The sequence below is a fragment of the Mus caroli genome, chromosome 17 (genome assembly GCF_900094665.2).
Source record: "Mus caroli chromosome 17, CAROLI_EIJ_v1.1, whole genome shotgun sequence".
In the NCBI taxonomy this organism is placed as follows: Eukaryota; Metazoa; Chordata; class Mammalia; order Rodentia; family Muridae; genus Mus; species Mus caroli.
The window spans coordinates 71,410,488-71,437,553 of NC_034586.1; the positions used below are offsets into that span (position 1 = coordinate 71,410,488).

Genomic DNA, 27,066 nt, shown 5'->3' on the forward strand with positions numbered 1-27,066 from the left:
TTCTGGCATCTCACTCGAAAACAAAAGGCTACAGAGCATAGAAAAATTGCTCTTCACATTTCTCCATGAAGAGAAGCAGCTTTAATAGATTCCTGACCACATCACTAATAAACGTTTGTTTATTCAATGTGCTAAGTTTTAGGGTTTTTTTTTCCTACACTGCAAACGATGAATACACTGTCCTACAAGGCAGATACAGCACAACCTTTGGAATTATCCTATTCATCAGACAGAGAAGCATATGTCACTGGCAGATATCTATGACACCAGTACCCTAATCCACAGTAAATAGAAGCCAAACACAGGAATCTGTAACACAGGAGATTTATTTCCACTTTAGCTTGTTATATCACCAACCAACAAGTACACAACAATAAGGCACTAGATCCATACCATCCGATGCAGTAGCTATTAGTGCTGGTGCCGGCGACTGAACTCAGCCCTGAGCATGCCAGGCAAGTACCTTGCCAAACGCCATATTTCAGCTTTATATTTCAGATAATTATAAAACAGAAACAAAAGTCCTTAAGATTCTAGAAATACTTAAGGGACTTTATAACATGACAAGAAGGAGCCTTCCACTCTGCAATTTATTTTCTTGTTTTTGAAACGCTTCTTACAAAGCTGCTTAAAGCTCAGCAACTTTATTGTGGGGAAAAACAAAACAAAACCTTTAGAACCCCAAAGCATTCCAGACCAAATGGTACAGAGGGACAAGGAAGATGGTCACAGGGAGGCTTGGTTGGCTGGAGAGACCCTTGCCTTTCACAGGTATGATCTGAGCCAACTGTTAATGGCTAAGATTTGCCGAGTCATAAGGATGTTCTTTAAGTTACAATGTATTTACGCGTCAGGCTAGGGCACAGTATACTGAGGAAGGAGGCTCCTCTGGGCTATCACCCACGTACAGTGGACAGGCTTAGGCCAAGCTAACATTCTTTTTTTTTTTTTAGTTTTTCGAGACAGGGTTTCTCTGTGTAGCCCTGGTTGTCCTTGAACTCACTCTGTAGACCAGGCTGGCCTCGAACTCAGAAATCCGCCTGCCTCCCAAGTGCTGGGATCAAAGGCGTGCGCCACCACACCCAGCACCAAGCTTAGCATTCTTAATAAATAGTAATAACTATATTTCCCAGTAAACCTAGCCTTGCATGCCAGGTTTCTTGGTCTTCCTCCTACCCTGACTCTTCTATTTGTCCCATAAAACATGATTCCTTAAGATTCCATATCTGGGCTGGCGAAATGGCTTAGTGGGTAAGAGCACTGACTGCTCTTCCAAAGGTCCTGAGTTCAAATCCCAGCAACCACATGGTGGCTTACAACCACCCATAATGAGATCTGAGGCCCTCTTCTCGTGTATCTGAAGACAGCTACAGTGTACTTATTTATAACAATAAATAAATCTTTAAAAAAAAAAAAAGATTCTGTATCTGATCCGCTACCTTTTCCCTCCAATCTAACGGGATTCGGTAGGGACTTGTAATTCTGATTAAGTACCGTGATGCAAATTTCCTGGACCCTTGTTCCAGCCAATCCCAAACTTTTATTTCTAAGCATTTTCTTGAGTTTTCAGATGAAGCACACCCCAGGATATTACTTTTTCTTTTTATTACAATAAATCATTTTGAGACAGAAAAGGGAGAACTGCCCTGCCCTGGGTCACTCAGCAGGTGCTAAACACATCATTAAGATACTGTTAAAAATATGGCATAATCACTGTTGTTAATGGTATGATTATTAATGCACACATTCCTTCTGGTAAATATTTTCCTGGATCTACATAGATATTGGGGGAATGGTGAAATTTAACTGTTTTGTTGGCAGCTGTTGGGACTCTTCTTCGCTGTCCTGAATTCCTTGAACAAAATAATGGTCACTTAAACAACTAGTCAGCCCATCCTTTGTCAGAGCTTGCTGTTTTGAATACTGCACAGATGCTTTGAGGAAACTACAGGGCAATTACAGCAGCTTTCTCCAGCTTCTGAAGGTGATGAAATGTTTCAAATAGTTCGTACCAGGCTTTTTCCTATCACACACTTTGGATGGCCCTGCAACCACCTTCATGGGGGCCAGCTTCCTGGTAGCCTGTGACTAGGGCACAGGCAACCATGCCATGAATTGTACAGACACAAACTTTTATTTATGAGAGTTTGCTGGGATGGGTACAAACGCTCTTTAAGTGGCCATGTGAAAAAGGTACTCAGCTTACTAAGCTAAGCAGACATGATCCTGTGCCCCTTCTCCCGATGCAGATGCAGCAGGGTCACTCAACAAAAGGCTTCCTATAGGATCACTGCTTTTAGTGGGACAATCTGAGCTGCCCTCATGAAGAAAGCAGCGGCAGCGCATCAAGGCATGGAAACAGCTTGATGGCCTCAGGGGCAGAGGCAAGGCTGAGCCTGTCAGGTGACTGACTGGTGGTAGCAGGGATAGCAATAAGGATGGCAAAAATAGAGTTACTAGCCGAGGTTGAAGGACAGAAGGTCCTGAAGAGTCAGAGAAACAGCAGGCCCTAGTTACCAGAAAAGTTCTAGAGAGCTGTTCTAGGTCAAGGGTCTCAGTTACCCTAGGCCTGAGAGATGCTCTTACAGGGGCAGGCATCCTGATAACAAGCCTCCACCTAGAGTGGGCAATGCTAGCTGTTGCCAAGGGCTACACAAACACGCAACCCTAGAGGCACCACCTGCTCCTGTTCCCATCTGCCTGGTGCAGGTGTTCACTGCAGCCTTCGTCATTAAACAGGAGGCACACAGAAGCATTCGGTCAGGCAAAACAAATAGCTACATTGAGTTATCTTTTTCTTACTTATAACCTTTGCATTTTGCCCAAATCTGTACCACTTTTATTTCTATTACACATGTACACGAAGCTTCTTGGACCATATCTCACTGTTTCTGCTTTATAAGACTTCTCCCCTTAAACCTAGTCCCTGCTCTAGTCCATGAATTAGATGAACTACACGGGTTCCAAACTGGCACACACCAGTTTTTATTGCTGTGTCACTGAACAACAAGACGAGCATTTCTAACTATCATCATGCTAAGGAGGAATAAAATAAGATCAGGGAGAAGTCTTACAGAGCCCTGTATGTGGTAATGAGCACAGCCTGAATCTATTTTTCTACCTAGGTAAACTCAAAGATACTTTTACAAGGCCTGAGGACACGGTGCATGCCTGTAATTTCAGCACTTGAGAATTAGATGGAGGAGGGTCAGTATAAGGTCACTCTGGGTTAAAAAACTAAAAGGATATCAGCAGAGTTTAGGAAGAACCCATACGACAGAAATAAAGATGGGAAATGCTTGGGGGAAAAGGTGATTTGGCCAGTGGAAATCAGTTCCGAGCATGTAGAAGTGGTTCCAGTTCTGTCAGCCAGACTCAGTCTGTGTCTGGTACAGCTGGACATCAGCCAGACTGGTTCTACACATTAAAGGTACAGGACCCACCCATGGCAGGGCTCAAGAGTTCTCAGCACAGACTCCCGGTTCCAGCTCCTGATCTTGGGTGGAACAATGTATAGGCCTACCTGGCTGGTTCCACAGATGGCCTAGTGGTTCATGTGAAAAATCTTGATTCTCAAAAGAAATCCCCATATGCCTTACCCCAGGTAAATCACTACTGACCACAAGGTTAAGAGAGTCTACAAGATCAGCTGCGGTATAGCTGGTGGCATTTGCCTGTAGAGCCACGTGTTTGGGAGGCTGGGGTGAGCCCAAGAGTTTGAGGCCAATTTGAACATATTGTGATTCCAAGCACAAAGAAAACAGATGAAAACAGAATATGCCATCATTTAAAGGAACATTCTCTGCAAAACCCAACAATGCTAATGTGGTAATGTTGGTGGCTAGGATATCTTATCTAGAGAATTTATGGTCACGGGGAGAAACTAAATTCTTTTATGGCTTCTCAATGTAGAGAACAAGGTCTAGTTTAAATCATAAACAAGGATGAAAAATTTAAGGTCATCGTGGAGAAATCTACCATTTATTCTCAGATCATGCCTGAGAAAACAACCTCATAATAATAAACCAAAATTCTACCTGTCAAGAGTAAGTCTAGTGGGAGGAATACTGTGGAGTCCTGGGTTATGGAAACAAAGCAAGTTTCTACCTGAGATATTATTTCAAGACATGTGGCTGTGCCAACTCTATTTCTAAGAGGAACCACCTACAGTAAACCTATGTATTCATTGCTGTTTAAGAGAAAGCCTACACTCTAATTCATTTTAATAAAGCATTTTGAACATCTTGCAATCACAAAAGGTAGCTGAAATTTGCTAAAATGAATGAAAGGATCATATCGGTCTTTCAAGGACAGTTTTAGTTATCAGAAAACCCCTATTTCAATAGTAAAATATTCTAAAGATAAGACACCTTGGTGTATACCATCTGGGGCCTGTGAGATGGCTCAGAGTAAGGTATCTATCTGCTCAGGCCTGATTACTGATGGATGCAAATTTGACCTCCCAACTCCCTCTACTGGAGGGAGTAACCAACACCTGAAAGTTGCCCTGTGACCTTAAGATACATACATGCCCCACTCACACACAGTAACTCACACACACACACATCACACCATAACGAACCTTAAAGATGTTCCACTTAGCAGACGATACCATTTCTCTCCTAATAAGTACCTTGTAGTTTCCAGGTCACTTTCTTCTAAGAAAACCAAGTCTGCTTTTAGGAAGAACGGGAAACAAACCCTCTGAGGTTAGGGAAGGGCATTGCTGGATCTTGCCTAACAAGTGTAGCAACAGCTACACCCAGTGGACACAGTCAGAGGAAGGCTTTCTAGCCGTACTGTTAGAAATAAGGTAAATGTGGAAATAGCTTTTCCCCCTCCCAGTTTGTTTCGGCTTCCAGGAAAAGGGCTACCTTCTACTTAAGGAAATACCGTTCAGGAACAAAAGCCTTACTCCATAAACCTGACACAAACGTATAATCTGGTATGAAAATAGCTAAAAGAAAACTCCCAGAGCAAGGAGAGAATGTGCAGGTACTTTATTGCTCACCTCTCACACCAAACACACCTCCAGCCACTTTCTTTCACAGCTTGACAGTGTTTACATGTACAAAAACCCGGCAGAAGCATTGAGTGATTTCAGGATAGACGTGGAGAGTGACTCAGCCAGGCTTCTGTCTTCTGCAGCAATAATGAAGGGCCTCCTGCACGGAGCAGGACTCCATCTCACTTCGTAGTGCACGTCCATCACAAGAAAGGTCCCTTGCCTAAAGCAAGCTAACTTGTATATGCTGAGCCAGTAGCATTAACTAGTCATGGAACAGATGTCTGCTCGCCATTTCTTCTAGCGAATTTCAAGTAAAATCAAGGGTGAAGGAGGAACTTTTGTCTCGGATGGATGCAGGTCTGTTTGAGTTGCTATACTTAACTAAGTGCCTACAGATACTACGGTTCTCAACTTGGTTTGCTTTTGTTGTTTTTATGGGTTTTGGCCGTGTTCATGGGTTTTGGAGGAGCATATGGTACAGTATTCCACCAACAGGATAAGGCTACTGAATGTGCTATCTGCAAAAGAGCTCATGTAATAGGAACCAACCCAACAGGTCTACCAAAAAGAAAGGTGACAAACATCTCTCTGAATAAAATGCCAATCAGGGCAGAGCTATGCTCGGAGAATAGACATCAGAAGGTAGTTTACGAAAAACACACATGGGTTGTTAATATGAGGAAGGTTTCCCAGCAGTAAATATAAAGAAAGTCCAGGCAAATCCTCGTTTTCAAAACTTGCATATTGAAAATGTGAAAACTATTTTATTCAAGTAATTTCTTCAAAAAAGCATGTATGTTCCAACTGGATTAGTTTACTGGTCAACTAAAGGCAACTTAAATTGCCTTTAAAATTTGTTTTTCATAGAAAGAAGAGATATGTTTCTTAAATAAACAGTGTTATGTAAAACTGTTTAGTAATAAAAAGAGAGAAAGAATTGAATGAAGACCAGCAAATGGTTATCCTAAGCAGGAGTATGCCTGCTACCTGTGGTCTTACATTCATTCCAAATAGATGTTGGATTCAGGATTCTGAAACTAAGTTTCTATTACTTGAGCTCTAGCAAAATATGAGTTTCTGTAGCCTCAACTAGTATAATGTCTTCCTTGTCCAAATCCAGAATGACTATACTGATAGCCTCCATGTTGGAAGTGCTGTTCAAACTGGCCCCCTTGATGATAAGTCTGGCTCCCTCTTCCTCCCCAGCCTCCTCCCTGGCTTCCACGTCCTCCCCGACCCCCTCGACCACCTCTTCCCCCACGACCACTGCCTCGTTCGCCATGGTGCCCACCATCTTGGTATCTATTGTCTTGCTGGTATCCACCGCCCTGGTAGCCACTTCCTGTATATGAAGATGTCTGGAAACCACCATAGCCACCACCTTGGTAGCCACCGCTGTGGCCACCATGATAGCCACCAGGCTGGAAGCCCGAATCTCGATAACCACCGTCCTGGTAACCACCTCCACTTCCACTCCCTCCATCTGTCCAGCCTCCTTGATGTTTATTTCCTCTTCCTCCCCCTCGGCCACCGTGGTCATAGCCACCACGTCCACCTCTCCCTCCTTGTTCATGACCTCCTCGTCCTCCGTATGAGGAATGTTCATAACCACCTCTCCCTCCGCCTCGGCCTCCTGCTTGCTGCTGGGGGCCATCTTGTCTTTTCTGCCACGGTGGCATCTCTGGGGGTGGAGGTTCAATTTCATTAGGTCTGCCACCTCTGTCAGGCACCCTGCCCATCAGCACCTATGCAATAAGAAAGATAACGTAAACTTCTCATTTTACAGAGAGAGCAATGCATGGGAAAGACAATCACAAGTCCTCTGGTCACCTTATTAATGGCACAGGCAGTCTTTTCCCGTATGGACCCACTGCTTGTCCTTAAGATCTTTGACAAGTCTTGTCTGGCGGCCAAAAGATGAGCAACAGAAACGGTACCTTTAGGAGACAAGACCGAGCGCTTCGGCTGGTAAACCTTAGCTAGCTTTTCTGTCTGACTCTGTTGGAACAAAAGTGTTCAAAGACAAGTGTTAAAAATTCAGAATGGGGTGTAGAAAACAAACACTACCACTGAAAAGACTAAAGATCTGATGAGGAGGTTACTGGGTTCCAGGTGGTAGGAAATAGTTTTAAACTCTGTGCAGTTTGCCGTAGTTAAGAATTACCTTGTACAAATACAGCTGCCAGGCTTGTTGACAGAGCAGGCAAGGCAGGCGGGGCTGGGGTCACCTGGAAGCTTTCCTTTCAGGTGTGTAGGGACTGTGTTATAAACAACTACTTCATCGTACCTTAGCTCTGTCAGACCAGCCAAAGGACTGGACGGTGACATCCAAGCGTTTGATTAGCAGCTTCCTCCGGACTTCATATTCATTGGCTATGGCTTGGTTAATGGCTTCTATCTTTTCCTAAAGCACAATTTAAGCAACCAGTTAGGATTTACACATGTGCTTGATCCCTGTTCATAAAGAAAAACCTGACGCTTTCACATGTGGCTCCCCAGCATTCCCCACACACGGTCCTTCCCACTGGCTAATATGTGAATGGTTAGTAAAGTGACAGGACAGAAAAGTTAGTCTCAAAACAAGAATATATGTAAATAAAGTAAGAATTCTTGGTTAGCTTTCTCATAATTCACTGCATGAAGTTGGTTCAGCTCAGGCAAGGTTGGATCCATCTGGCAATTAGAAAAAAACGCTTCACTCATACCAAACTTCATTTAATAAGTGCATGAAATGTTTACAAATCATGAGTTAAGTGCTTCAAATCACACACAAATAAAAATTATTCTTCATAAATCTGGAGGTTCCCCCAAAATATTCCAAAGATGTCCATGTAGCAAATCACATATCAGAAAATGTAATGTAAATCAGGTGTAGTCACAGTACTTGGAAGGCTGAGGCAAGAGGACTGCCAAGAATCTGAGGCCAACCTGGGCTCTGAGTGTTGACATAAAGGATGGCCGCTTAGGAAGTAGCCTCAGGAGGATCACGACTCACCCAGTGGGCTGGTCCCATCGGCTTCTTCAGTAACGGCTTTCCCACATGATTAGGCGGAACTTTTGCTAATGTTTCCTTTAACTGACACAAAAACAAATTAATGAATAAAAAAAAAAAATCTAAAAGTAATACGTATCTTCCTCATTACCCAATTCCCATCATATCTTGCCATCAAAAGATGAGTCCTGACAGAGGCAGAGGTGGAGGCAGTTTTGAAACATAAAGACCCATGAGATAAGACGCTGGCTTGGCCCACTCCTCCATGACTGAGAAACACGGATCCCTCACTGGACCTCAACAGGGCCTGATACCAGTGGGCACTAAATGAGCACTAGCTGAATGGATGAATGAACACAGAGACTACGAACTACAGATCCACTGTTGTGCCTCACAGTGTTCACCCAACGGTGAGTGAGTCCGGCAGATATGCAGACAGGAAATAACTTTATATAACAAATACCATTTTCTTTTACTCATCCATTTTTAAATTAAAATGGCTTGTTCCTAATAATTTAATGTATATACATATATATGTATATTTATAAAATCAGTATTCTGTTGATAATGTGTGCCATAAAAGTGATTCTATTTTCACACACTAAATTATGTTATGAGCCAGCAAATTGAGTTTGCTAGTTGGAATATACAGACCCAAAGCAACTGGATTAGAAAACAGGACTTATTAATGTCCTTTTCTGTCCAGTCAGTAGGGGGAATCATAGAAATCATGACAAAAGCTATAAAGATCATCTCAAAGTTCAGTCATTTTATGAAGGACTTAAGAATCTTAGTTATTTTTACATTATACCTAGCTTACTTCAGCTTTTAAACCAAAGTATAAAGTTTCATTTTTGAAAAAGAAACATGTCAGTGTTTAAAAATAACAAAACCAAAAGCCCACTAAAATATTCATTTCTCTTTAAGGTATCTAGGATTTAAAACCCCAAACTCATTTATTAACATTCCTTATTAATATGTAAACTAGATTCCCATTAAGAGAAATAAACTTAATGTTTCATTTCAAGCAAACGTAGGACTATGCCTTTAATACGCTACAATCGGTACTAAAGGTCTTACTTTTTTCTCAATCCCGCTGAAGAATTGGAACATAGTTATATTGGCTGGAGGTTTGGACATTCCTAGAGCAATACATATGCCTTTCAACTCTTGAAAGACCTCACTACCGCCTCCTTCTTGAGCTTTTTTTGGAGGAGCATTCACACAGAGCATTCTGGCAGCTTCTAGTTCTGAGATGAGGTATGCTGAAGTAAACAAAATAAGATTTCAAAATAAGATACTATAGTTAATAGCCATAAGTCTGGAGTCACAACTCTATAGACCTAATGATATGTAACTTTTAAAGCTGCAAGAATGGACAGAACAAGCAATGAAAACCACTGTTACCAGCTGACAACATAATATTACACTGCTTATGCAACTCAGGTATTCACGAACTCTTTACAGAGAGTAATTAAAATTCGGCAATATTTTGAAACTGAAGATCAAGGTGGATCACACCTAAAGATCTAGATTCTTGCATTTGATTATGCTACCTCCTGAACAGGGGTTGGCATCTGTTAAAATTTTGCACAAGGTGACAAAGGGCCAATTTTCACTTTGAACCATATGTGGGCACAATGACAAAACTGCCTGACTCTCTCATAATCAGTCTGTCTAGAAGTGGTCAGGACCATCCTAAGTGTGAAGGTGTTGGACTTTCTAAGGGTCTTCTCTCATTTCTCCAGGGGTCTTACTCACCTGCTGGGGGTCTCTCTCATTGGTCTTTCCCCACATGCCCTTCCTCTCCACATTCCTCACCTTCTTCCCCACCATAACAACAAAACTTTTAAATAATTTTTGCTTTTTGGTATTTTTTCCATGTATGGAGTTCAGAGGACAGCTTGCATAGTTCTCTTACCTATGGGGTTGGCAGTTTTGAACTCTGAGAGTCAGTCTTGGTGGGAAGAGCCTTTATCCCTGGAGCCATCCCTTGGGCTCTTAAGTCACTTTCTGTCAGTATTTCCTTTGTGTTGAATGTTTATACATGAGGGCCACATCTCATGAAATTCAGCAAAAGCCTAACCCAGTAAACGACATTCCTGTAACTGTCCCAAAGACACTTCCATCTAAACCGTAGGATTTCTGAGCATTCAGCAAAGCCTGCTTCTGCTCTTTTGGAAGGTGTTTTCTAGGTCTTTCAATCCTATCAGAATCACCAAATTTGCTGTCCTCAGGTGGAAGCCAAGGGGAAGTCAAGATTTTCCTAAGTCATTTCTGTGAAGCCATCAATTCCTGTTCTAAAGTAATAAATACAGCTGAATTTCTGCAGAGGCCACTCCATGTGGCTTTAATAAATCTTGGTATGTTCCATGTAGTAAGCTATACTTGGGAATTAAGACAATGAAAAAGCAAAACTCTGGTTATGAAAGCAACTAGTGTTGTAAACATGTTTTTACCAGTGTCCCGACACACTTGCTCTCATAAGTCCCTGACTGTGTTCCTGTAGAGACACAGGAGGTAGGTAGTTGCCACTGAGACCTCATAGAACGCTCAGCCAGGACTATTTAGTGTCTGGCCTTTTAATAAAGTTTGCCAACCCTTGTTCTAGAAAATCATCTAACATGATTTAATACACTGGTTGTCTAAATTTGGGATGAGATAGTTCAGTCATTCCTGAGACTAATACCATTACATGAACAAACTTTAAGGCAACTGACACAAAGCACTAGAAAGGCGCTGGAAATACTATAAAAACCCCCCAAACCAAAGATGATCTTTATTGACAATCTACTTAAGAATCAAAATATCCCCCTTTTCATCTATTAGGAACTCAAGCTTGACTTAACTTAGCTGTGAGTATAAACTGAGAACCATACAAGGCCAGTAAACAGCCCAGAGTCCCTACACTTAAAGATTATTATCCTATTCTGGTACTTCAAATGAGGATCATTTATTTCCTCTTAAGTACAGTGTACTGTGCTAAACAATTCGTATTAGTGTGGCAGGGTGCTGGAAGAAAATCCTAGCATCAAGATGTGACAAAAATGACACTTGGCATGACAGAAGTAGTCACACAGAGCACCAATGAGCACGTGTATGAAATGCTTCAATGAAAGAGGTTACACACTGAGAGCTGCATTGGGGAAAGCAGGCTGCAGTGACAAGGACAAGGAAAGGGACCAGTGTGTCTTGTGAAGGATGTAAAAGGCGAGTAACCTTTAGCTGCTTCACTTATTTACAGGAGGAACATGTCATTGTATACTCTTGATAAGGTCTTCAGGTATCAACTCATAAAAATAAAGTTTGTAGTTATGACCCCGATTCCAAATAGTATAGTCTGCTTAAGAATTAGCAAGGAGTTAAAAGCGCTTTATAAAGATTTACAGTCAATGTGGTTTTCTTAAGTGTCAGTAGAAAAAAAAGGCTGAGTTCTACGAAGACTCAGCCATCTAGAGTCACTGGCAAGCATCTTGCACAGTGGTTATCTTCCTACGTAGATAATGTAAGTGACAAGCACAACTGAGCAGGATAAGCGACACTGCAGAGAAGAGTCAGTTGGCTCTGCTGCTGCTGGGCCAGTCACAATCTGAAGGAGACTAAATAAATATCTAGAAGCTAGACATAAACATCAGTGTCTACACCAAGTCCTGACCCTTCGTGCACACACTGCCCCAGCAACAAATACTAGACAAAGGGGCCATTAAGTAACGGCAGTAATTTTTAGCACCTAAGCATAATAGCTATAACACATTTTTTTTCCAAAACAAAACAAAACAAAAACAAAAAACCCAAAACATAAAACCTTCAATACTGTGGTTTTAGTATTTTCAGACTCCACAACCAAACAAACAAACTTTCTGGACCGTGCTTGTCATGGACATTCAATCAACCAAAGCTGACTCTAGCTTAATTTCAGAGTGCTACAGATTCTGAGTTAAGATTACTGCTTAAGCATACTGGGAAGTTTGTGCAAGGCAATACAATTTCGAGTCTACTAACTGTATTTCAGGAAAAGAGACACTTATCTTTTTAAAAAACATGGAAGGAAAGAACTTTTCATAAAAAACAAACAAACAAACAAAAAACGATGTTCCACAATGATTGGTGGTAGAGGAACCACTTATGTGTTGATCATGTGTCCTTAGAAACAAAAGCATTTACCAATCCAAAGAAACAACAGCAAACAAAAACACCTTTACAATGCCATCGTGCAAGCACCGCTTCCGGCCTAAAACCCACTTTCTTATCTCTCCAGGCTTGCCACTGATTACATGTGTGCTTTCCATCTAGAACACAAGTACGGGGTGACACACTGGCATGACACTCCAGCAGCCCCACTGGTCACAACAGGAGGGACATAGCAGCTGGAGGAGTGCCAAAGCAGAGGCCAGGGGAGAGAGGGGTCGGTTCAGATCAAAGCACCATTGGTGTGCACGCCTCCACCAGTTCCTAGCTGGAAATGTAAGCTAGCTCTTCTTTTAAATGGATAGTATTTGAACTAAAGTCACAAGGAAGCGAGATACAACAAGAACAACAACAAGAACAACAACCACCCACATATTACTTATGTAAAACAGACAGAACAGCTACATTCTAGTAGCCATGAACTTACTGAGCAAAAGGAGGCAGTTCTTCTGAACAAGAAGGCGCTTGGTTACATCCCCGGATGTCAGAGAAGGATATGGGCAGTTCATCTCCCCAAGTAGCCCACTCACCTCAAGCTGGAACTCTTCAGCTTCACTTGGACCTTGCGGGGATTAAAATAATTTTGACAGCATTAGTCACAAAATGGGAATTCCCACTAGACTTTTCCTGCCCCAGCTCTTCTTGCTAGTTCATCCTTTCTCATACCACTGTAATAAAAACGTTTTAGAGTGTGCAGTAGGCTAGTCTCTTACTCGACAATTAAGTTATCATTTCTTATTTTGTGTGTATGATGCCTGTGCAGAACAGAGGCACAGAGGTCAGAAGGACAGTGGAGTTGCATCCCCCCTCCTTGATGGTGGGTCGCAGGGACCAAACTCAGGTCACCAGGGCTGCATGCCAACTGCTTTTCCTCTTTAGCCACACTTCACCAGCCCTGCCTGAGAATTTTTAATGGCTCTAACTTTATACCTCAGCCAGTTTTTCCTACCTGCTTTCAAAGACTCCTCCCAACTGTTCAAGTCTGTCCTTTCCAGTACATTCAGTCACAGCCATCTAAGAGCCTCTTCCACAAACACTGGCTCTACTAGGCCTCGCCACGCTCCAAAGTGTCTCAGGAAAGCCTGGCTCGTTTGTTACTTTTGAGCCTTTATTTAAGCTATGACTGTGCCCTTCTCTACTAGTGAATCTCTCTCATCCATCAAAGCCCCGAGGGCTTCTCCACGAGACCTCCCTAATGCTCTTGCACTCATTGATTTCTTCCTCCTGTGAACCACAAAAGCAAGAGTTCAATTACTGTAGCAATCACCAGTTTTTTCACTTGTATTTCATATTCTCAGGTAACTGAAACCAGAAGGCAGCAAACATGACTTACAGTTCTTTATTTCAATAACATGCAAAAAAAAAAAAATTAAAAAAAAAATGCTTGAGGGATTGGAGAGATGGTTCAGCAGTTATTAGTCTTCCAGAGGGCCTGGGTTCAATTCCCAGTACCCACATGGCAGCTCACAACCATCTGTAACTCTTGTTTTAGGGGATCCAATACCCTCATTCAGACATATATGTAGTCAAATCACCAATGTACACAAAATAAAAATAAATAAGTTATATATAAAAATATTTTTGACGTTTAATGGGTAAATGAAGGGATGGGTGTCATCGTCACTATTCTGATTGTTCTCTTCTCAGCATTGCAGATGGAGAGAAATGAATAAGCCTTAGAGTCATTTTCAAGTCCTAAGTCCATTTTCTCATCATGTATTTATCAAATTGTGACTTGTCAACCCTAAAGCTCCACAGAGCTCCATTAAAGGCAGCTGGGAGATGACGAGGCAAGAGAGGAAAAGGGCATCTTGAGAGTGATCAAAGCATCCCAGTGAGCCACAAGGCTCTTACTGACAGCTAGTGAGGAAGAGCCGTGCTAACCCTGCCCTCCCTCTATACAAGCAATAACCACTCTCACCGTGTTCTATGATTCCAGTTAAAAACAGTATCCCATACAGTATTTACAAGGTTTCAACAAATCAGTCACAGTCAGTGGCAGACTGCCAAACTGGTTAAAAGCACCGATCCCAATTTCTCCTGATGCTGTGTGGTTGAAGCCTAAATTACATGGCCCGAGGCAATGTACCTAACTTCTTTGGGCTTTTGTCACTGACTGCATAAGAGTAATAAAATCTAACTCATAGAACTGCCCTGAGGTCTAAATGAGTTAACCAGTACATACTGCTTTGAATACAAGGAATAATAAATATAACATATGCTATCATTATTATTATGACACTAGATCTTGCTAATTGAATTGGTCAGACATAGGCTAAACTAGGATACAACCAACCTGCACTTATTAAATATACTAACAGGCCAGGTGTAGAAAGTCTAGCACTTAGCAGGCTGATGCAAATTTCCTCAAACCAGCCTGCACTGACAGACATGTCTGAGTAAATACAATAATTCCTTGTGCCGCAAACATACCAAGAAATAAAATGTATACCAGCAAGCGAGAATGAGCTCTTCAAAATGGGATTACACTGTCCCAGGGGTACACTAACAGTCAAACATTTTTACTTCCTATCCATTAGAGCTCTACCTATGACAGGAAGAAGCAGGTGCAGTGTCAGGTTCCAAGCTCATTCAGAGTCAACAAACTAGTAGTAAAGGTCAAGAAAACAGGCAATCAAGAAAAACAGGAAAACAGATACTCTCAACACTATCATCTGGGTTGCTGCACCTGGTTACAATGTGCCTAATGGTGGGTTCCAATGATATGACAGTGGCCTAATGGAGTGTCCCCTCTCTTCCCAAGCACAGTAGAATGACAATGCACACACACTATATACTGTACAGAATTCTGGAATCTGGTAGAACTAAAAGAACATCTGAAATTCTAGTAGCCACCAATCCAGGATGTCACAATTCAAGTTTCACAAAATACAGACAATGTGGGTCTTGCCTATAATCCCATCACTCAGCAGGCTGTGGCCGAAAGATCATGAGTTCAAGGCCAATCTATGCTACATGGTGAACCCTGTTTAAAAACAAACAAACAAACAAATATGGCAAGCACGTATATTTCATATGTGTATTCTGTATTTTTCTCTGTCTCAGTACAAAGATCTTTTCAGCCTCTGTATATATTTTATTGTTGTAGCCTTATATTTAGAATTACTTTATCCTTGAAAACAACAACATCAAAATCACTGTGTGCGTGTGTCTGCATGTGCGAAAGGGAGCACAGGGTTTGACATGTTTCTTTCCAGTTACAAAACTTAAAATTTTAGCTTTAATATTAATAATCTTTAGTTCACAATGCCCCAATTTCACTTGAAAAAGTGAAAATGTACTCACTGCTAGTCGCCTGCACATTTTCTTCTAGTTTACAGAGGACTCTTAACTCAGACACCAGCCAAGCGCAGAGTTTGGTAAACTCCGGGGAAGTGGCTCCAGCAGAGACTGCCTGTAACAGTGCGCCATCGTCCAACAATGGGCCCTTGTAACTGGTGAGGAAGAAAGTACATTTCAGAGGAAAATCAACGTGCAGTATGCTGCAAGTAAAACACATCTATGCGTTGCTTATGTAAAGGAACCACATGCCTGTGGCACATATATGCACATACAGGCAAATACTCATAGACATAAAAAAAATTTTTAAAGTATTTTAAATGAAGAAAAAGTCAGGCTGGGCATGATGGAACAGGCCTGTAATCTCAGCCCCAGGGAAACTGAGAAGAACCTTTGCTGGGAGACACAGTGACTTTGACATAGTGAGGTCCTTAAAAACAAAACAACAAAGGAACCAATCAAATGATCGCTGCAACTCAAGCCTTCGGAACACACGAGGGCTGGGGATGCAGCTCAGGTGGGAGAATGCTCGCCTAGCACACATGGTTTAGGTCCCAAGACTTTATAAATTGAGCAGAGTGGCATATGCTGGTAATCTTAGCTTTGGACAGGTGGAGGCATGAGATCAATCAATTGCTCAAGGTCATTTTTGGCTACGCAGAGTTCAAAGCCAGCCTAAGACACAGGAGACACTGTCTTAAAACAAGTGTCCCCTTCAAAACAAACAAACAAACAAACAAACAAACAAAATAAAAGCCCTAAAAAGCTCAACATAGAAACCCCACAATATCTATAAATGTAGTGAGCAGAGTCGACTGTTTACACGCTCACTGAAAACTCTTTTGCAGTTTACTTTCTTACCATAATCAATTAGACTTTATTTTTGGAGATTTGCTTTAGGAACCTTTCCAAGCAATCATTTACTTTATAAATATGTCTTTTTACTTATTTTTCTTTTTAAGACAGGGTCTCATGCTGCCCAGGCATAAGAATTTAAGAGTAATAATCAGAACTGGGTGTTCTGGCACATTCATATTAGCACCAACTATTCAAGAAACTGAAGCAGGGAAATCAAGAGTTTGAGGCCAGCCCAAGAAACTTAGCAAGGTCTATCTTAATGAAGCAAGCAAGCACTCTTCAATTATATATTGTTGTGCTTATGAGGTGGCTCTCAGCAGGTATAGGGTGCTTGCCACCAAGGCTTGATCACACTATACAAGAAGAAAATCAACTGCAAACTGTCTCTGACTTCGACAAGTACATGGTGGCACAGACACACACAATAAATAAATAAATGTAATTTTTCTTTTAAGGACAAGAATCTATGTAGTCCTGGCTGTTTTGGAACTTATTATGTAGATCAGGCTGGTCTCAAACTCATGGAGATCTGCCTGCCTCTTCCCCCACTGGGATTAAAGACTTCGCTTCTGTGCCCGGTGTAAGACAGACAAATAAACAAAAACAAAGCAGCTTAGTTAAGGTTATATTCTTTTAAGTGAAATGTTAAATACAAATATTATCATCAAGGACATACATTAAATATACTTAACATGGTATTCAGAGGCCTGGGTACTTTGAGATTCTTTTAAATATGCCTATATGTTTACATATTAAGTGGACGACAGAGAAATCTTCCACACTCACACAAAATTATACTGTCATCCTGGAACTAGATAAAAAAGGGATGGCCAGAGGGGAGGAACTGGAGAGATGGCTGAGCAAGCAAGAACACATGCTGCTCTTACAGAGGGCCTGGGTTCCGTTCCCAGCACCCACACTGGTCAGCTCACAACTTCATAAAACTCTAGTTCTAGGGGATCTGGCTCCTTCTTCTGGCCTCCTCAGATATCCGGTATACACATGGCATACACTGACTGACACACACACACACACACATATACACATAAAAACAAAACAAAACCCCCAACATAGTAGAGACATCTGAATAAAAGGCCCAGGCTTAGAAAGTCCTCTTTGTGTTCCACAGTCATTCAACAGCAGCTGCTACCTTCCTTCTGTGTGCTAGGTTAGAGATAAAAGATAGCATTTACTGCTCTAGAGGCAGATAGATGCTGATGGATCTCAGAGATAGAGGCCAGCCTGGTCTACAGAGTGAGTTCCAGCACAGCCAGGGTTACTCAGAAAAATCTGTCTTGAAAAAAAGATAGTATTCAACTGTCATTTTTGAGCAAATTGTTTAAAAATACACAACAATCAACTAATGGTGACTTTTGGTAATATTTAAATGTAACCACACTAAGTTAAAATTAATTATAAACTTTCATTAAAAACTCCAGGGTTGGGGGCTGGTGAGATGGCTCAGTGGGTAAGAGCACCCGACTGCTCTTCCAAAGGTCCAGAGTTCAAGTCCCAGCAACCACATGGTGGCTCACAACCATCCGTAACGAGATCTGGCGCCCTCTTCTGGAGTGTCTGAAGACAGCTACAGTGTACTTACATATAATAAAAAAAAAAAAAAAAAAAAAAAAAAAAAAAAAAAAAACTCCAGGGTTTATATTACAATGCAACCTAATTATTTACTTGAGGGCAATGGTTGCAGGGATAATTAGTTATAGTAAGCCAGACAAGAAAACATCATTAGGATAAAGGAACAGTAATGGGAAGCAAGCTCATCCACAGCAGCCAGTCAACTGATCTTCCCGTGCATGGAATATCCCTCTCCTCTGGTTCAACTCCTGCAACACTACCTTTTCAGGGGAAGAGACCCTCCTCAGGGCTTTTCATTGTATGCTTTTCAGAGCTTCCACGTGAACTTTTAGACACCCGTTGAAACTCACCCATTCCGCAGAATAAGGCTTACGTATGGCCCTTTGCAAAAAACTAAGTTGGCTAAGTCTGGGTTATTCACAAAATGTGATTCAAAGAAATGACCACAGTGGCTGACGTTCACAGGGATGTTAGTAAGCTTCCTTTATGGTCAGTACCTACTAGGACACCAAGCTATTCACATGGGTTGAGCTTTGGCTACCTCAAGGTGTCCTTCCCTAAAGAAAGGTGTCCCTTAAGAATTTCCACGGCATGGAAAAGCCTAAAGTTAAGCTTTGATAAAGGATTATAAAAATACAACTATCGGCAGGGCATGGGCGCTCACTCCTTTAATCATAGCTCTCAGGTGCCAGAGGGTGCCATGGCCAGGGTTATATTGCCACCTTGCTTCAAAAACTAGCTAACTCTACGCTGATTTTCCCCTGAAACAGTTATCCGCAGGCAAATATTTAATCATGCAGGGCTTTTTTTTTTTTTTTTTTTTTTTTTTTTTTTTTAGCCTAAGAGCCTCTAGGTTCTCAAGTTTGAGCACCTTGATCTGGGTGACCAAACAAGATAAATAAGCCCCATTTCCAAATTCCTAAACACTGAAGACTAAGACTGGGTAATGATCACAAGAGAATCAAGATGCAAATATGCTGCTTCTCGGTGGGTGAGGATGACCCTGGAATGCTGGAGTTCAGCGAGGCTGTGCTGGAGGTCTGAAGTCACTGACTGTCATTTCCAAAGCAGGTGGTTGAAAGGTTAGGTGCACAGCTGAGCGTGCTAGAGAGCAGCCGGCTGCATCGCCCAGACGTGCGCTTTGGGAAGCCTAGGTGCATGCAGAGATGACTGAGCAAAGATTTTTATTTTTTTGAGAGAGACAGACAAGTAGGGTGGGGGGTAGAAGCTCAAGAAAGAAGTAGGGAATCTTGGGGCCAAGTAGGAAAGCAGATACAACTTTGGCAAACGATAAAGTGGGGGTAGGGTGGGAGGACGGGAGGCAAGAAGAGAAAGCTTGGGGAGTGGGGGGTGGTGAGAACCGGAGCCCAGACAATGACACGCGTGACTGACACACGCAGCGGGTAGCTGGGCTGTCGGGGAGCACTGGGGAGGACGAGGGCCGTCGGAGCCGAGTGGGCAGGGTAGGTGTGGACGTGGCACCCGGGGTCCCTGGGCCAGCAGCGGGAAGCTCCGGCGGGAGTCGGGTGCGGCGTGGCAAGGCAGGTGGCTCCGACCCGGCGCCCGAGGAGTTGCCGGGGCTCTAGCAGAGTGGACTTTCAGAAACTCATGCCCCCGCCGTCTTACCCTAGATCTTCCAACGACTCCAAGATGTCAGTCTCCATGAGGTCACACTCCATGCTACTGTGGTATTCAAATTTCCGAGTCGTCAGGCTGCCCTCTCGCCGGCAACGCGTACCCTAGCGCATGCGCTCCTTCCCCGGAACTTCCAAGTCGACAGCTGGCGCCTCAGTCCCCGTATTGCGCATGCCCCGAGCGTGCGCAAGCAGTTTGGTTCCGCCCACTGCCCCACCTCACCGGCCGAGAAAAAAAAAAAAATGGCCGGGTCTGCGCGTGCCCAGTATGGGGTAGTGAAGCTAACTGCCCTAAGAAGGGCAGGGAGGCAGGTGGCGTGGCACGGAGGCTCGGAGACTCAGAGACTCAGCCAGGGGGCGCGGAGCTCTTGGAATGCGCATGTGCACAGCTTGGGGCGAGGCAGGCGCGGGAGGAGCAGGAGCGGGATCCAGCCTGGGACTGTAGAGTGACAGCTGTAGTATTGAAGATGCGTGTCCTCCTTTCACCTGCGAGTCACCACAGAAGGGCAAATTTGTGCGTTCCCAACCACAGCCCAGGGCGGGGTTAGACGGGTCAAAAACAATGAAAGCCAGGAAAATGCCATTTGATTTTTCTTCAGTGTAGCCTCTGGAGTCCACGGTTAGAGAAGTGGCTTTCCTCAGTATGGATGCTTCAGAAAGTTTCTCCGGGGAAAGTTTTTTTTTGTCCCTGTCCTCTTGAGTCTGCCCCAGACACCATGCATTTTGTTTTAACGAGAAAGGGCATAACTCCATATCAAATACAATAGGGTGTATTTGATTACTTGCAGTTTAGACAACAGATCAACTTTTTGTCTCCGTTGACCTTTTTTTTTTTTTTTTTTTTTAATACAGGGTTTTATAGAGCCATGGATGGCCTGGAACTCACTATGTAGACCAGGCTGGCTGTGAACTCACATAACTCCACCTACCTTTGCCTTCCCAGTGCTGAGATTAAAGGCATCTGCCACCATGCTCAGTGTTGTCATTACTTTTGGCCACCCGTGTTTGGGTGTAGCTTTCTATTATGAAAGAACTGTTGAATAATGAGGAAATCTTTTTCAAAGAGATGATGTAGTTAGAAAATTATATTTATCTATGAATTGCTATGTTGTTATATTGTGTAGTCATTTGATTTTAAACTTATTCTTAAATTTTATTTTGTAGTTTCCATTTTCATGTCTAAGGGGTGAACATTCTCTGTCAGTAGTAATTCATGTTTTGTTCTTTATTTTGTGTAACATGGGTTGGGAGAAAGTTATGCACTTACTGTTCTAGTGACTATCCTCTTGACCCATGAGTGACCTGGTTTCTCCAAGAAAGCTCCACTAAAGTTAAATATTCTTCAAGGTGTATTCATTGATTCTAATTTCCTGATTGTGAAAAGTTGCAAATCCAGAGCCAAGGTTCTGTCAGACTGTCATTAGTCCCCTTAAGAGCCCACCCTGGCCCATCCTCTGTGACCTAACCTCATTTTGACTATCAGGTAAAACTTTTGGAATGTGTAAACATCCAAATTAGCTTCTGTCTACTCAAAGCCACAAGTGTCATCAGATAACATCTAAGTTCTCTCCACATCACTGTAAACTTCTCACCTGCTGTCCCCACCAATATATCTGAAGAAATAATCCCTTGGCTTATGAGTTTGTATTGTGTAACTATACAGACAGTGGGACCAGTTCTGGGTTGGCACATGTTATGTGGGGCAGTCTGAGTCTGTACCTGGGTCCTGGTCACTCATATTTGGCTCAAGAAAAAAAGTATTTTGCATCAACATATTATTGTATAGGCTTATAAGGCTGTATGAACACTGTTTGCATTATATAGATGAGCAGCCTGAAGCACCGTGTCTTTCTGATCCTTAGCATTCGTAAACAATAAGTGCATTCTGACACTTGTGCGTATTTGCATCCATACACTTACTTGATTGTTCAGACAAGGATTAAAAGCAGAATGGAAAAAGATAGGGAAATTAATTATCTGAATTTTTTATGCCTGTATATATTGTACATAATTTTAATATAATGAATCGTTATCATGGAAATGTTGAGCATGCTAAAACAGTAACAATGAAAGGTTGTTTTTTAATAGAAAGGGTTTTATTCCTAACTCAGACCTCAAGCCTTGTTACACAAGACTATTTTAAACACTGACATTTAATTTTTAAGAAAATCAAGCAAAGTCAAAGGTTATCATTAGAAACATGATGCACTGTCAGTCACAGTTTCAAACATTACCATTTTTTAACTTTTGTAACTCAACAAGGGATTCGAGAAACAATCTGTGGTCTGGTTTTTATAAACACCTTTATGCAGACACGAGTATCCTACCTTATTAAGTATGAATTTTATAAACATATTACTCTAACAGTGTAGCTGAAGATTATTTCAGCATCCCTCAGCTTCTCCAAAAATGATTTACAATAGTGTGGTAGAACTTGTACGGCTCTTTCCAGGATCACAACTCTGTGCGTTGCAGGTGTGTAAGACCATTTATCTCCTTGTGTTTGCAGACTCTTCAGGTGATCTACTGTGTCAGAAATCTCTACTTCCGACTAGAGAGTCAGTCAATCAGTATAAACCCAAAGACAACTTAGTTTGCTTTCGTCTACCAACAGAAGTGTCCTCCGCATGTTGGCACGGGCAGCTCCAGTGCGTTCTTCTGTCTGCTGGTATGCCACTGTACTGCTCAGTTCACTTTCTACTCTGTCCCCAAGGCTGTGCATAATGTCAATGCTCCACACAGGAGGAATTCTCTGTTGATGCAGGTTAAGATTAAACTTCCTCTCACTTGGATTTTTGAGGTAATGGCATGCAACACAACTGATTCTCATAAGCATCTGAGAAACTTAAAGTGGAAGAGTTATATACAACACACATGGTTATACAATACAACATTATGTTGGTATTTGTAGAGTTGGCTTTTGCTTTCTAGATTACTTGAAACTGCCTCATGTGACTCCATGACTAATCTTTCATAATGTGTCATTTAATTGCAATTCATTTTTATATTGCTTATGGTGAATATTCTAATCAGTTTTCTCCTGTGGTAAACACGCATACCTACACCTTACCTGTTACACTGATGTGCACACAAAAGGCATCAATAACATTGGTAGTTGACCAGAAAAAAAAAAATCCTTCCCTTTCTCAGACAGAGTTGTTTTATTCCTTTAAGAATAAAGTGATCCTTTGCAGAGAAAAAATAAGTATACAACATTGAATTATGCTTTGAGCACTTGGATCATTCTGGAAGTCACTCGTGTTTATTTAAAACGTGGCTATTCTAGTAGGATGCTTTATTCTTGGCTGACTCAGACTGCTATTAACAACTTTATCCTGTGATTGTTTATGACCGTGGGGGTCTTGAGTCCTCAAGCAGCCTGCCTGCTGTTCTGCAATCTGCAACTGGACACCACCAAAGTCCCAACATTGTGATGGAGATGTTTCTGAGCTGGAGTATAACTAGAAACTGAAGGTAAATAGAGTATAAAAGGAACTTGTACTTTGGATATGCAAGCTGGCTAGTTTTGAATGTCCTCAATGCATCTTAGTTTCAAATTCTTAGAAAGAATTATACTTTATTTTTCATTGCTTTTGAAATAAGATCATTGTTTACAAACACAATAAAGGTGAAATGAAACCAATTATATTTGAGAGTTTCTGTGTTGGGTGATTTTTTTTTTTTAATAAAAACTTGGGTTAAGTCACATAAATTTAGTGTTGAAGAGAAACCTGAAAGGTTATTCTAGAAGGGTAATTCATTTAGAATTAAGAGGAACCCTTCTCACTGGGCGTGGAGTGAGGCAGAGGCAGGCGGATTTTTGAGTTCGAGGCCAGCCTGCTCTACAAAGTGAGTTCCAGGACAGTCATAGCTATACAGAGAAACCCTGTCTCGAAAAAACCAAAAAAAAAAAACGTAGGGAAAAGAAAAAAAAAAAAGAGGAACCCTTCTCAACCACTTGGAGATAGAACTGAATCCTTCCGACTCCAGATATTTGTTGTATTTAATAACAACCCATTTTCTTCTGTGCCCTTTGGAATGCTGGCCCTCTGCTTGGAAGACACCAGAGTCATTGATCAAGTCTCTGCTGTGACTGACACAGGCTGAATTAGATACAGTCCTGTGGTTTTCAAACTTTGGTGTGCGTCTGAGTTATACAGGAACTTTGAAAAAACACAGACTGCTTGTCTTCTCCTTGTCCAGGCTCTGGTTCAGTGGATGGGATTGAAGCCCAAGAAGTTGCTTCAAATGACTCCCAAGTCTCCTGTAATAGCTGATACTTCAGTCTGGCAACTGTAGTTTGAAATTATAAAATAACAGAAAATTGTAAGGTTAATGGAACAAGGTCATGTGATGAGCTTTGGACAGGTAGAACTATTTTGAAATACTGAGCAGGAGCTGTCAAATGAACAACTGGGTAAAAGAATGGGGTTGCGTGGAGAGGGCTGCGATTGAGATGTGAACGTGGGTATTTTCTCCATATAGGACTTGAAGTTGGACTATGAAAGAGAAGAGAGAGCACAGGAAGCAGATGAAGGCTGATGAGATGATGCAAAGGTGCTTACTGCCAAGTTTGATGACCTGAGTTCCATCCCTTGGACCCACATGGTAGAAAGAGAAAAACAACTCCTCAAAGTTGGCCTAAGACCTCCGTATGCATGTCATGGCATATACTGTTGTTAGTAGTTTCCTCTAAGATTGAAACATTCCATCCCACAGTGGTGGTCCTTAAGATAGAAAGAAGACAACTCAAAATTACTTCAGGAAGTCCCTGAAACTGACCAGATTCACTTCTTCCTTAACAAGAGTATATAAAGACTACTGGGGGTAACTCTTAAGACAAGTCAGGATGAAAAGAAGACTGAGACAACAGCTGCCTGGAAGAAACAAAGAACAGCCAAGATACCTGGGAAAGATTCAGACCAGCTGAGCCACCTGGAAAGGGTACCATCCAACTCCAATCTGTTGAACTGCCTTCAGCTGTGTAGTGTGCTTCAGGTTTCCAGATTCTGTGAATTGTCACTTATGCTGGGGGTGGGCATAGATAATGCAGCTGTCTTTGAGTCATTTCTGCTTCTGTAAGTAACCCCTCACCCATATTTCTGTAAGTAACCCCAATAAAACTCATTGGTTCACCAAGTTGGATTTTGGTGGTAGAGGAAGGAAAAGAATACCACAATAAGCCTTCATGTATGTGGGGAGGAGCACAAAAGAGAGAGTGAAGGGGGAGAAACGGAGGAAGAACCAGAAGAGAGTTGCAGTAGGAGAGCTATGAATAGAAACTCCTAGAATGTGTCATAGGTCTAATAGTGATAGGGGATAGAAAGGACAGGGAAGGACATTTTCATAACTTGTGTTATAAAGGGCATTTTTGTATTCAGTATTATAAACAGGAATCTGTGTATACACATTATTAACAGCTTGATATGTTCACACTGCTAATGGCTTGTCCTTAGATAACCACTTATGCTTGTTATTTTTTTTTTCTGTGCTGTAAGAAAATCATCCAGAGAGAAGTAACTTAAAGAAGAAAATGTTTATTGTGGTTCACAGTTCTAGGATACAGTCTATCATGGCAGTCATGGCAGTAGAACCCTGAGGGAGCTAGTGACATTGTGTCCACAGTCAGGAAATGGAGAATGATTGAAGAGCTCAGATTGTTTTCCTTCATCCTACAAAGTCCAGGATCTCATCCCCGTGGTACCACCCACAATGGGTCTTCCTATTTCCATTAGTCTAATCAATATAATTCCCTAAAATCATGCACTTTTTCAGGACAGTGGACAATCCCAGGGAACTTGGAAAGTGGGTCTGAGACCCCTGCACTTGGGTACCCACCCGAGACAGTAGGTGCCTCCCTGCTCCCTGCCAGATACCTGGCCTGGAACATGTGACCACATTCCCCACATCGGTCATGTAGCCCCAATGAGTTCTCCATGCTAATGAGGTACCTAGAGGCCCTAAAGGTTTAGCCAATATGCCTCCCTTCCCTGATATTCCTCCCTGCAAAAGGTATTTAACCTTTGGTTCTCCCTGAGAAGTTGGTATGCATCCATTTTCCACAATGAGCACTCAGTAAATAGTATGGATAAACATGGATTGTCTCTTCCATCGAAACCACAGTGGGGAGCATGGAGAAGGTCTTTACCTACAGAGCCACAGCCTAATTCTCCCATAGAAGGACTCTCTGCACTTCCAGACAACCACTGCCAAGCTAAGGACAATTACCACTGAGATAAGCCAGAACTCCCATTTCCCCAGCTTGGGCTAATCGCTGTCCTCAGCCCTTGGGCCCTCAATGGTCCTGGCTTTGCCTCAAGCCCATAGACCCCCCTTAATCCTTCCTTCTTACTCCTTTGTGCAGCACCCCAGTGGTGACTGTATGTCTGAGAGAAAAAAAACCCAACTTAAGCCTCCCCCACATCTTACACTGAGTTCTTCCAACCCCTGAGCCTTGTCTTGGTGCTTCCCTAAAGCCCATCACTCCCCTATATTTTGCCTCCCAGCAGTGTGTCCCACACCTCAACAGTGAAGCAGAACTCAGACCTACATTCTCTGGCCTATCTCCCAGGTGATTCTAGATTTCATGAAACTAGCACTTGAGTAATACAAGTTTGGTACCAACAGATACCAATAAACTCAGTGTTTCAGGGGCACCTGAGCCCAAACACCCACAGAATGAAGGAAGAAAACAGCAGCAAAAATGAAAGAGCACAAAATGTCACTAGCCTCAGCTTGTGGCTAACTGCGTAGACAGGCAAAACTAAGCTCTGGTGTGGGGCAATGGGCTATGCATAGACAGCCTGGTCGTCAGTCAAGCTTAGGTCTTGAACCCCGGTGGGACCCAGTAATTTCTACCTGTGTGGGACAGAAGGCAGAAGGTGTTCAATCATGTCTCCTGGACTCTTGGCTCCTGTTGAAGTTTCCGCCCCCACAGCCCCCACAGGAGAGGCACATGGCTATCAGTCACATAGACCATGTCTCAAGCTTCTGACATTCTGGCTAGACTCCTCCCCACAGTCACCTAGCAACAGCAAGATAGCCCAGCCCACTATAAGAGGGGCTGCTTGGCCCCACCTTGCTCTCTCTAAGCTTTTACCTCTCTTACTCTCTAGCCTTCATTCTCTCTCTCTCTTGCCCCTCCTCTCCACGTGACCATGGCCAGCCTCTCCTTCTCTCTACCTTCTCTCTTTACCCCTGCCTTTCTACAATAAAGCTCTAAAACCATAGACTGTCTCTGATCATGAAGGCCATCTGCTTGAATGATGGGATAGGCTTTCTCCTAATGAGCCCCGTCTAACCTCCCACCAGAAGGCCTTCCTACGGCTGCAGCCATGGACCAGACTAAGGACTCTCTCCTGCGTGGGACCCACCCAGTGCCTCCCCCCTCCCCCTGCCCTCTCCTGCCTTCCTCCCCCGGGGTCCCTATTCTGTTCTCAGCTCCTCTGGCATATCTAGTGTAGGATGCCGGAGGCTGAGAACCTGGTATCTGGGAC

General features: G+C 42.5%; 1 protein-coding gene across 1 annotated transcript; it reads right to left on the minus strand.

The window, feature by feature from the left end:
• Nucleotides 1–4,983: 4,983 nt before the first annotated feature.
• On the minus strand, nucleotides 4,984–19,768 carry Fam98a (family with sequence similarity 98 member A). The gene is made up of 8 exons (XM_021149368.1): nucleotides 19,563–19,768; nucleotides 15,495–15,643; nucleotides 12,616–12,750; nucleotides 9,081–9,265; nucleotides 8,004–8,084; nucleotides 7,296–7,412; nucleotides 6,839–7,006; nucleotides 4,984–6,753 (listed from the first exon to the last, which is right to left on the minus strand). Exons 1-8 carry the CDS (start codon nucleotides 19,613–19,615, stop codon nucleotides 6,094–6,096), a joined length of 1,548 nt encoding a protein of 515 aa, XP_021005027.1. The 5' UTR covers nucleotides 19,616–19,768; the 3' UTR covers nucleotides 4,984–6,093.
• Nucleotides 19,769–27,066: the final 7,298 nt, after the last annotated feature.

Excerpts from the sequence above, each read along its gene's own strand:
- Fam98a (XM_021149368.1), bottom strand. The coding sequence starts at position 19,615 with ATGGAGTGTGACCTCATGGAGACTGACATCTTGGAGTCGTTGGAAGAT. Across the intron at positions 15,644-19,562 it reads GAGTCGTTGGAAGATCTAGG|TTACAAGGGCCCATTGTTGG; the intron begins GTAAGACGGCGG and ends CTTCCTCACCAG. Across the intron at positions 12,751-15,494 it reads AAATGTGCAGGCGACTAGCA|GTCCAAGTGAAGCTGAAGAG; the intron begins GTGAGTACATTT and ends AATCCCCGCAAG.